The 12,373-nt window shown below is 44.2% G+C and overlaps 1 protein-coding gene across 1 annotated transcript in view; it reads left to right on the top strand.

Annotated features, from left to right (window-relative positions):
• Positions 1–12,373, top strand: part of gli3 (GLI family zinc finger 3) — a 100,657-nt gene that overhangs the window by 6,972 nt on the left and 81,312 nt on the right. The window contains exon 2 of the mRNA XM_020633683.3: positions 11,983–12,156. Within this exon, the coding sequence (XP_020489339.2) occupies positions 12,024–12,156 (133 nt within the window). The 5' untranslated portion in view covers positions 11,983–12,023. The remainder of the gene's footprint in view (positions 1–11,982; positions 12,157–12,373) is intronic.

The raw sequence follows: 12,373 nt of genomic DNA, 5'->3' as shown, positions 1-12,373 counted from the left end.
GGACCAGCGTTGTGGAGCTCAGGCTGGGACAGAGAGGGGTGGAGGAATGGAGGGAGAGAGGGGAAGGTGAGCGGAGGGCAAGAGAGAAGGAGGAAATGTGGGGTAGACGGGGAAAAAAAAAAAGTGAGGAGGAGTGTGTGTGTGGGAGAGAGGGAGTAAGACCATGGGGGGGTTAGAGGGAGTGGAGTCTGTAGCTCTACCTCAGGGCTCAGTGTGTAAGCCCCTGTCTACCCCCCAAAGCTGCTTTCACAAAGAGATTTACAAGACAGGTCTCCCGTGTGCTTTTCTGCCCTGCATTATGAGTGAGCGAGTGTGTGAGTGTGCAAATGCGTGTGTTGCTAAAAAAGACCTTTTATTTTCTTTTTCTATCATCTATGCAAGACAGATATTCCCCCAAATTTACCAATCCAGGGCAGGTCAGACTCATAACAGCCCCAGAGGAGCGGTGTGCATAACCTATTCCCCCTGGTGGCGGTGTGTGTGTGTGTGTGTGTGTGTGTGTGTGTGTGCATTGATGTGTGAATGTATTTCACAGATTCACACATACAAGGGATGCTGTTAGCTTTTGGAATTATTTATAAAGCTTGGCTTTTGTGTGGCGCTCTAAGTCCCTGTCTCCTCCCATTACTGCCTATGACTACCTGGGCTCCCTCAAGCACCCAAATTTCCCCTCAGACACCCTCTCAGCATAAAGAACAGAGTTTGTTTGTCACGTCTAAAACCTTTAAAGCGACTCGTGTCCAAAGAGAGTGGAATGAAGGCATCTGACAAAACTTCATTCACAACAACTTCAAAGAAAGTGGATCATGTAAATCTGAAGTGAAACCAGGACACATTTGAAACAGGTTAAATAGTTTTTTTTAGCCAATTTTTCATTAAAGTTCACATTTATCCACTTTTAACGCAGCTTTTTCATGATGTTAAACTGTACAATAGGAAGGACAAAAACTCCTAGCTTACAGCACTGCTAACTAGCTCATGATAATGTGAAAAAGAAAGTGGTTTAATGCTACATTAGACAGCAGCTAAAATTAGCATATAGCCACTCTCTAGCTAACATTACTGTTTAATAATGTTACACAATACAATAGGAAAGGCATGCTTAGCCACCAGAAGGGACGGCTGGTATAATTGGGCTAACAGGGCTTAGCTCTTCCTTTCTTAAACAATAAAGATTAGAAAATGATTCCTCAGAAAACTTACACTAGATCGTTTAAAAATTTGGCGGAGGATCATAGATTTGCAACCAAACCTATTGGTTACAAGAAAAACATGTAATATCTCTAAACGGGCTAATTTACAGCTTAACTGTATGACCAAGCTGTCGCGTAACAGACTGCAGAGTTTCTTAGAAGCTAACTAAGCGTCTCTTAACAAGTGAAACGATCTATTGTACGTCTAATTGTTATGTAAAATAGATTGTTGAAATTATCATGATGCTAATTGTGTTAGCCCATTAATGCAAGTTTGATTTTTTTTTTTTGTTAGCATCAAGCTAATAAGCTAACATGTTAATTTTTGGTCAATCTGAGAAAAATGGTGTTCCCCACAGCCGCCGCTGGCTGACAGGAATCAATTTAATGCTAACATTAGCTGTTTTACCGGCTGACCTTTATTAACATGAAATGTGACCTGTTGTCGCTTGGGATTTTTAACCGTTGAACGTCTTTTCAGTTATTCATCAGAAGCAGTGGAAAGAATGTTCTTAGATGTCTTACATCGAACCTTCAAAATAAAAGCATTTCAGTTTTCCTCACTAGGCGTGCATCAGAAAAAAAATGGCTGCTGTATAAATATTAATACAACAAAGATTCTGGTGATATTTACAAGTTATTGAATGAAGAATCACTTTCATACTGAGTTAAGATTTTCACTTCTGGAAAAATGCATTTTGAATTCAGAAAGTTATAATCTGTGCAAACGTTTCAGACAGACACACATAGTTCTTCTGACCCATCCCATATGGCTCTCATTACCCTGTAATCCAGGAAAGTTCTTTTCCCACTTTTTCTCGCACGGATAGAGCGGGGGTGAAGGCTTCAGTGTGTTTGAGATGGTTTATGTTAATGTTGCTTTTATTGAAACAAGCTGGGATGTGATTATAGTCCCGCTCGGTACATATGAGCAGCGAACTTGCTCTAGTTTCCCATCTCCCTCTGGCATAGAGATCAATGCAAACCAGCTAACGCAGGGTAATAAGCCATTAGTACACACATTGTTGGAGAGATTTACATACATCGACCGGCAAACTGATAAACTAGGTTCTGTGTCCTGGAGGTAAGAAGGATTGTATGTGAGTGATTAGCTGAATGAACTCTGCTTTTTAGAGTGTGTGCGTGTGTGTGTGTGTGTGTGTGTGTGTGTGTGTGTGAACCATCACCATGTGACTGCCAGTCCTGTGTGATAGGTGCCAGATTGCGTAGCTGCAAGCCAGGTTGTCTCTGCTTGTCAGGAGAGCAGGGTGGAGGAGGGGAGATGTGAGGATGATTACACTGTACACTGTTCCTCTGATCTGATTCATCACTAACTGTCTCTCCTGCAAAGGGTGAACTTATTATCCCTGTCTCAACTTCCACCGTAGAGCCAGCTGCTCTCCATGCTTCCCAATTAACCCCAGGCGCCCGTCAAATGCACCAATTAAGGCCTCCTCCTCCTCCTCCTCCTCCTGCTCCTCTTCGCAAATGTATTTGCCTGCGTTTGCCAGCCCGGCTTGGTTTTGGATGCTCGAGCGTGCAGAGAGGAGTGAGTGAGTGAGTCGGAAAGCGTTGAGCATGTTTGTTTAGGAGCTGTCCTAAGCAATGGCGTTACAGCTCCCAGATTTATTTGAGGTGGGGTTGCAAACAGCTGAAACAAGTAAATACATCCAGATGTTTGGCTTCCTCACGAACGAGCCGGCGAGCCTGAGGGGGCTGCCTGTTTAATGACAGTGTTGTTCCTCGCTCTCTATGCTGGGGCCATTTTGTGACTGTGCTCTTTGGAGTTTATGGGAAGTTTTTTTTTGTTTTTTTGTTTTTTTGTTTTTTTGTTTTTTAGCAGTGCTGTGAGGTTTATGGCATCTCATTCCAGTCTTGTGTGGTGTAATGTCATCTTGGTATGCAAGTTGCGTGAGTCTTTTTTCTTTTGCTGGGCTCAGTTTCTTCAGCCTTTCAAAATGCGAAATATTCAGCTGCGTGTTTTTGATGCATTGGCTTCTGATGCGCAACAGCCCCTGTGTGTGTGTGTGTGTGTGTGTGTGTGTGTGTGTGTGTGTGTGTGTGTGTGTGTGTGTGTGTAGGAGTGTTGCTGTAGGTGGGGTACAGGTTTGGCAGCGCTGCTAATTCCTCTGAGACTGCCTGTGTGTGTGTGTGTGGTGTGTGTGGGGTGTGTGGTGTGTGTGCGGGTGAGTGTGTTTGTGGAGTCTAGGAGCCGACTCAGAGGGATGGGGGGGCTCTTTGGCTGATATGAAAGTGAAGGGAGAGAGTTGTCTCTCGACTCTGCCGTTGGGAGAGCCGTCAGGGAGCTGGAAGTCTCCGGGACTCCCTCTGAGCTTCAGCTGTCTTTGATCTCACACCTCCACTGCCGTATACTCAATATTACTCCGTGGAACTCACTCTCACCTGCCGCCGATACCGCAACAGACAGGCAGACACACACTGCATGAAACTTTTATCTTGCGTGCTCCACTTATGAACCCGGGCAAAGGCCAGTAAATCCCCTTTTTCATGTTAAGGCACTTCTCATTTAGCAGTCACATTTTCCTCTGACCTCACACATGAAGCTTTACCGTTGTACTCTAGGTTGAAAAAGACAATTAACAGGGGGAGGGTGGCCTAGTGGTTCGTTGCGCACCCCATGTACAGAGGCTGTTGTGCTTGAAGACGGTGGCCAGGGTGCCTTTAGCATTCAACCTACCCAACAGTTATGATTGATACATCACTCACTATTAGACTTAGACGTCTCTGGAGTCGGACCTGAAGTTCCATATCCAAAAATATATTTTAGGGAGCTTGATGAAGAAAATATTTGGTTATTTTTTTTCTTGATAAGTTACTGACTGATTCAACTTTTCAACTTTTCAGCTCCAGATAAGATACACAGCTGAACATTATGGAGTCATTTGAGCTGGCTGATAAAATTAGGCCAATTCCATCACTTGTTTGTGTAAATGTGATTGATTGTGTTGTTGGTTTTAAACCAGCACAGCCGCCTCATAAGAATGCATGTTCCCTTCCCCTGTTTACTCCTGTCCGTTAACAGTGATGTTGAAATGAGGTGGGAGTGCTGATAGAGTGACCTTATTTTAAGCTTTAACCCATCTGATGAAAGAAAAGCAGAAGATACAACAGTATCGCTCGTTTCTGGATCAGTGGAATGTGTGACCCAGTGTTACCCTGTTGGTTCAGTTCCCATCCACACAGGAAGTCGAGCATTAAAGCAATGCCATTTCTTCCTTTTCTCTTCCTTCCCCCCCCCCCCGCTCTGCATTCCTCTGACTGACTTGCGGCACATTTCAGGACAGCTTCATTCAGCATTCCTTTACATCCTAATTTGTTTGCCCTCCCCTCTTATTTTTTCCAAGTCACCCTCTGTTTAGGTCCGGCTTTATCACGCTGCAGCCGAACACCGAGACAACTTCATCTCATCCAATTTTCACCCCTTTAATTCGGTTTAAATGGCGCGGCCGCAAGGGCCAGAACGGGAATTAATAAGAGCCAATAAAGCTTGCCGCCGGGGCATCGGGGCCAGTCTTAAGTAAACATTATGACTTCTTGAGGGGGGATTCAGGGGCGGCACTTGATGAATTGTGGCGGAGCTTGGGAAGGGCTAATTTCTCACTTAGCCGTCCTGATGGGGCTGGCTAATAGGCCTTGCTTTGCCTGGCTGATTGTCTGCTGGCTTTATTATTGTGCATTATCGCGCTGCCCCCTGGCTGTTGTTAGCGCTCGGCCCCGGAGACGCCAGGCTCCCGCCATTAATCACGTAGCAGCTCTGACTCACTGCGCTCCAACACTTATCCCAATGACTCAAAGGAATGAAGGAAAGGAGAGAGAGACGGAGAGGAAGGAGGGATTGAATGAGAATGAGAGCAGGAGGAAAAAAAAGCAAGTCAGGAGGAAAATGAAGAACTTTAAGTCCGAGTGGGCAGAATAGTTTCAGTAAAACTTCTCAACCTGTAGCTGTACAGCCTCAGGATTGCTCTTAGTTGCTTCAAACAGCAATACTCTTTGTGATACACTTCTGTCTAAGACACAGAGGATGAAAGCAGTGTATACTACAGTCCCTTGGGCTAAATGTGAAGACCTACTGTCAAAACCATACCTGCTGCCACAACACTCACACAGGACCATCTATCTGCTTGATCCTCCTCTGAGCAAAGAGAGGGAGAGAGAGGTGTGTGTATGAGGTTTTTATCAATACAGGAATTTCTCTTTCTCTACTCATCCGTCTCCCCAGGGTCCCCCTCTCTTATTTATGATCACACTTGCATACTGAGCGGCGCATACAGCACCTGCATGGCGCATCTCCTGCAACTCCTACATACGCGCTGTCACACAGTAAAGCTCAGACACCATCTCTTTCTCACACATGCACTACATGGGGATGTGCACTCGAACAACGCAGCATCTGGCGCAACATGTACTGTTTCGCCGTAGTGAAAGTGCTGTGAAGGATGTTGTTGTCGTGCTCTGCAACTTTGGCAGAGTGTTTTCTAAAGGTTTGTATGAAGAGGAGTGTTTGCAGAGGAGATGAGAGGGATCGCTGACAGGATACAGACCTCACTCTCTTACAGCGTTTCAGCGTCTTCCATGCGCAGGGACCACTGGAGTGGAAAACCTTAGCTGTAAAGGATGTGGTGGCTTCTAATACGCTGATGATAAACTGAATTTCAACAGGCTGTGTGGATGCTAAAGCAACATATTTTGTGCCAAGACTTGAGTGCAGGAGCAAAAGTGAATGTGAACTCTGTAACAGACTGGAAGAACTTGTGGCTACCTCACAGTAAATCCAGAGCAGCAAGACATTCCCATAGACTGTATAATACATGGACGTATCATCAGTGACATCACCCTATGGTTTCTGAAGACGAGTGTTGAAGCACAACAATGGCAGTGATAGTGGAAACCTGACTGTACACACCTTTCAGTCAGTCTTCTGACAAACACCTCAACATGGCCACCTGTCAGTCAAACAAGCCACACCCCTAATTATGTTAATGTACACAAAACAACCTCATCCTTCATATAATCAATAAAGATATACAAAAATACATCCCTGTCCAGTTTAACCAATAAATTAATGAGCTATTTAGACCAAAACAGTATTTTGGTACCAGGCCGTGAACATGTTTATTTCTGCAGTGAAAAGGGTCATTTGAATAGAAGACCTAATAGAGATTCTGCAGCTTCTTTTGCACTTCTGCATTGGTGCCTTTTTTGTTTTTTAAATCAGAGGTTGCCATCTGGACATTTCATCCTTGTTCTTATAGTAAAGTCTTCTTTCTAACTGTCATATTCTTAAATCTGACCTGAGGTTCATTGAGCTTTGCACCGAGACAGCCGGTAGAAATGTACTTGGCCACTTTTCTCTTTTAGACTCTCTATTTCACTTTAGTAAGAAGTGGAATGAAGTACTTCTACCAGCATCCTTGTGTACACACCTACCTGTACCTCTGCTTGAGTAAAATATATGCTTTCTCTTGCCCTTTCTGCTTCTAAAGTAAGACATAGTAAACTTGATCTTTGCAAATTTAAAGAAACAAAAGTTCTGCTTGTAGTTCTATGTTTTCTTTTCTTTCCAAGTACTCTCTTCATATTTGGCTAAAGTAATGGACTGCATTGTTTGCTTTGGCCTCCTGTAAAAAGCTGAACAAGCATCTTCCCTTCTTCTCAAGAATCAGGAAAAGTGTCTGATCAAACAAAGGCTCTGCGTTTCAGCTTTGGGAGAAAGTGAATCATGTGGAGAGCAAGGGGGGAAACCAATACTGCATAACTGGGCCACCACTGCAACAAAGCAGCCTGCATTATCCATTGTCTCAGCCTGCACGCCCCCCACTCGCCCTGACACGAGTGGCTCACCAACAAATGCAAAGTCAAAATAAATAAATAATCTAATAAGCGGGGTTCTGCAGGGAAAACGCAGAAGATTTCCATTGTGGCGCGCGCTTTTATTCGCCCCTTATCTGCCGGGTAGCGAGCGCAAAAGAAGCATCGTGTAAGCATTCCGATTACATCGTGTGGGTTTGTTACACAGGAATGTAAGATGCACTCACAGCGTCACACAGGGTCCCTCACCAGCCCTCCAAAGCATCTTAAGTGGAGAGGTCTGAGGGAGCAAGACGCACGCGAGGATAATCTTATTAGCTGCGCTGAAAGCAAATGATGAGCTGTGTTGTTGCACTGTTTGTCCTTGACGAATAATAAAAAACACTGCTCCTCATTTACTCAGGCTTATATTCTCCAGTTTTCTGCAGCATACCGGTGATAGAAGTCCTAATTGTTTGCTTATGGACTATGCTAATATGCTAAGCTAATATGATGCTGTACCTCTGGTGTAACAAATGAAGGACAGGTAGATCTATTTAGGGCTAAAACATTGTAATCCGGAAATGATTTTTTTGGGATTAAAAGATTATTTATTTGATCGGTAGAGGTCAAAAAGTTGTGGAAATGTCTAAAAATGATCTATTTCCACCAACAAACAGTCCAAAACCCAAAGACACTAAACGGTGCATTTTTTTGTTCATGCAGTATTCACGAGGCAATTTTCAGATTGAAAACATGCACCGGTGAATAATCTAAAAAAAACAGCATTAGCTATGACAGTGCGTCGGTCGAGACTGGGACTCACACATCATCATGGTGTCATTTAAATGAGTAATAGCTCAACCGTGTCACTGTATACAAAAGGGTAAAGGGACTGACACTAAACCAGTTTGCATGTGTGTATCTTGGATTTCACATGATTGTGTATGTGTGTGTGTGTGGCAGGGTGTGACTAATTCCTGCTAAATGGCCCTTACTTGAGGGGCTGGTCCCCATCAGCTGTAGGCCAGACTCAGTGCCATCTGGGCACAATGTTAAGTTTCACTGGTGAATGGGAGCCACAACCATCAAATCCCCAAACCCCTCCTCCCTCTTCTCCCCTTTTGCCTTCCAGGGCCGAAGGGGAGCCACAAGAACGGTGTCAAACACAGCAAGAGAGCTAAGTATGTGGTTTCCCGACAGAGCCATTGAGTTTGGGAACACCTCCTCTGTGGGGACTTTGAACCCAACACCGGTCCTCTTACCCACAGAAAAGCATGTCCACTGTCTCCTTAAGGGGCCTCATCCCCTCACTGACCTTATCCAATGCAAACACATGCAGCCTGAGCCAGCACGTTCTGTTTTATTGCAAGATTCAGCTAATCTGGCTGAAGGGCTCCCACTCCTCCTCCTCCCTCTTTGCCCCTCAGTGTTTTAGTTATTCCAGCTGTGCAGGAGCCCTTAATGTTGTTGGCATAGCTGCGAAATGTGCAAAAACACACATTGTACACACAGTAAAACATGTGCAGGCATGCAGGGGCGCAGCGAGGCGCACACGCATGCATGCACGCACACACACTTTCCCATGCTCCTCCCTCCCTCCCTCCATTCATTTTCTCCCCCTCTTATCCCACTTTTGCTCACAATCTCCCCTCAATCGTCTCCATCTCCCATCTCTCCCCTCCCCTCTAACTCGCTGCGCCGCGGTGCGTTTGTGCCCCGTTGATAAGCCTAAGATAGCAGATCTCGGTGGTCGCTGATGTAATGATGATGAATGCTGCGGCGCTGCCAGTCTCCCCCCTTAGGGGGCCCTCGACGCTGAACAGTCCCCCCTAATGAAATGAACACAAATACAGTACCCGTCTGTGAGGGGGGGCAGCCAAATCTAAGAAGACACTTCAAGAGTTTATATAAAAATGTCCCCCAGTTTCTCACTGTGTGTGTGTGTGTGTGTGTGTGTGTGTGTGTGTGTGTGTGTGTGTGTGTGTGTGTGTGTGTGTGTGTGTGTGTGTGTGTGTGTGTGTGTGTGTGTGTGTGTGTGTGTGTGTGTGTGTGTGTGTGTGTGTGTGTGTGTGTGTGTGTGTGTGTGTGTACAATTTCAGAAGTGCCCCTAATGACAGACTGCAGTAGAATTGGAGCTGCACCTAAAGCAGTTTAAGAGAATTAAACTTTAAATAACAAAAGGCGCAGATGTTTTGATAGCGTTAGCAGCAGTTTAAGCTCACATGAAGAAGAAAGGAAAAAGAAAACTGCATTTTTCCCATCAAAGGCAAAAGTTTATTTTAGTGTTTCACTTTGATGTGTACAATTTTCAGATGACTTTCAACTCGGCGCCTTTGTCACCAAGGCGTATAATTTATGTTAAATTGATTTGCTTAATGTGCTTATAAAATAATGTATTTTTTTTTTTTTTCTGAGGGAACCGTCTGAATTGTGGTATTTTAAACCTGTTTAATCGCCTCCCTTTCTGTGTGGAAGGATTACAGTCTAGCACAAATAAAGATACACCCTTTTCCTCTCTTCACTAATTGGGTGTGGGACAGACATTTCATGGGGAAGACATTAATAAGAAATTAACATTTATTTTGGGTAACAACAGAGATCAATGCATGGTTGTATTGCTTACATTTTTCCTGCCAGGCCTCTGTGACACACAGCTGACGCTAACATTTCTGTGCTACCTTATCTAAATGTGTATCATAATCTGATGTCTTCCTCTGATTCAGTGAAGGTTTAAAGTGCCAAACCAAAATGACATGACATCCAAACTAATTCAGAACTCATGCAAAAGTATAAACACTTGTTTTCTACATCTGGAGAATGCATTCCAAGTGATAACTGTGTTTATTTTATTTTAGTGTTTTTGGCCAAAATGAGCAACAAAAAAAGGTAGAGCCAGAGAACATCTGCAAGATTGGGTGTGGGCATCCAGGTCAGAGGGATTATGGGTGAAAAGGTCCCTGCTTTTAATTGCTGCTTTTGAACTGTGGCCTGCCTGGCGGAGCACAAAAGGCCGGTCAGACACGCTTCAGTGGCTCGGACTTGTGAATATTTGCCCGAGCAGTGGAATGCTCCGCTTTCTCCTCGACAAAACTCCCCTACAAAAAACCCCCTATCCAGACCCTCATATTCACTTTTAAATCTCCTGTCTAACTCACCTTAATGCAATAGGGAAACCCTTACACACACATGCATGCACACTCTCGGCACAAGTCATGTTGGGAGCCATTAAGAAACAGCTTGAAAGTGTGTGTGTCCCCCCCCCCTCTACGCTCTGTCTCAAGTTCAGTCATTAGAATGACGATTTCAGAAATGCTCTCTGATCAGGCTCTTGTTTCTGGAAAATATGCAGACCTACATGCACTGCACATATTCTTATGATTAACTCACTGGTACTTGCAAAAGACCCCAGAAATGAAAGCAATAGTATCACATACACATACACACACACACACACACACACACACACACAGGCAGCAGAGATTCGAGATGATATCTGTAGGACAAAAATGTCTTTGGTTAGGGATGACAAGTACATGTATATTCATGTGGGAGTGATTAGAGGGACGAGCTCTTGTTTAATTCTGTTTTGATTGGTGAGGCAGTAATTGCATTGTGTCTTTTTTTTTTTTTTTTTTTTTTTTTTTTTTTTTTGTGTTCCGTCTCAATTTTTTTGTGTGTGTAAGCCGGCGATTGCTTACAGATGTTGTCAGGTCAGAAAAACGAAGACAGACTCTTTTTTTTTTTTTTCAGATGTTTGGGAAGAAAAAAAACAAACAAACAAAGCGCACAGTGTTTGTCTGAAGTTTACCCCTCACCACTTCCCCCTCGACTTACCTCCTTGGGGAGTTAGTAAATATCACCCCCCCCCACCCCCCCCCATCCTCTCTTTTTCGTACTTTCAGCACAACAACTCTGTTTGCATTACTTTCCTGCTGGCCTTTGTATCCGTGCATGTTTACAGGGCGGAGGACAATTAAATCGTACACTCAGGTAATTAGCTGGTCTTTATTGGATAGGAGACTAAATATTTCCAGTGGTTCTCCATGAATTATGGTCGGTTAAGTAGAGGCTTTGTATCAAACCTCCTGTACTTTGTGTAAATGAGCGGTTGGTTGTGGTGCATCACCGTGCTGTCTCCATAATAAAAGACCTCCATGACCTAGATAGATTTGAGTTTGTAGACGGCCTCTGAGGTGCTGAACTGAGCAGCATGTCTGCTAGACTGTTGGCTGAACCCCTTCTAAACCCACAGACAGCATTAACTCCAACCACCTTTATTCTTTGAAAGAAAAATTGCCCGGCACCATGATATTCCCAAAAGGGCCTTCAAACAACCCTTGTTTTTTTAGGACTGTGAACATTTCTCTCTCTGTGGTATCCCCTTAAGGTTTCTGCTTTCTCTGTGGAAAGACTGCTCGAACAGGATTATCAGTATATCCACAAGCTGCCTGCACTTCTATTCTCAGATATAAAAGCCCAGTCAGGATGTCCTGCCTCTCTGTGTTTATGGAGTTGTTGTTGTGTGTGTTTTTTTTTTTTTTCCGACGAGAAGTCAGAAGTTTAGTGTGACATAGTTGAAAATAAGGTAATCGCAATTTTGGGGTTTGTGTTTTTAACCACAGTTAGTGGAAAGAGAAGGAGATCAGTCCTCCAGACAAGCCGATCAGAGCCCAGCAGGTTTTAGTTAAAATAAATCAGGGTGAGCTGCTGGATTGACCCGAGGTCTGCTTTGGGCATCATGAAAAAGGAGGATTGGATCTGAAGTTTTCCTCTCAAGGTTCCCACTGTTGAAGTCTTTCCTGAAGGCGCTCTATTGTTAAAATGTTTTACTTCGATCAAGCAACAAAAACAAGCTTCATTTTCAAAATCAAACCACAAAGTAAACCCGTGTGTTTCTTCAGCTTATCAAAGAAATGCACACGTTGTCTAATGTGGTTTAAATCTTTGCATTCATTTTCCTCTTTCCCCTTTTCTCCAGTTATCCCGTCTCCATGAGGTGTTGAGGAATGAAAAATCGCCATGGAAACCCAGTCCCAGGCCAATTCAGCAGCTGAGAAGAAGAAGAGGGTGGAGACCATTGTGGCAACCAAGGGCTCGTCAGTGCGCAATGACATCAGCGAGAAGGCGGTGGCCTCCAGCACCACCTCAAACGGTACGCGTCAACTTTAACTGCGCGCTCATTCTCACTCACTGTGGTTAATGTCAATATAATATAGGTCTTTCAAAGAAAACAGCCAGTTTTGGACAGAATGCTCAATTAGTCAGTCAAAACCTTGAGTAATGGGAACACGGAGTGAAGGGGACGATACCTCGTTGTCACTCTTAAGTCCTTTCATTTGGCTGCTTGGTCACGGCCCCCATCGTGTCAA

The sequence above is a fragment of the Labrus bergylta genome, chromosome 20 (assembly GCF_963930695.1).
Source record: "Labrus bergylta chromosome 20, fLabBer1.1, whole genome shotgun sequence".
Taxonomy (NCBI): domain Eukaryota; kingdom Metazoa; phylum Chordata; class Actinopteri; order Labriformes; family Labridae; genus Labrus; species Labrus bergylta.
The sequence above is the reverse complement of the archived record's forward strand: the minus strand, read 5'-3'. Positions and strand labels throughout refer to the sequence as shown.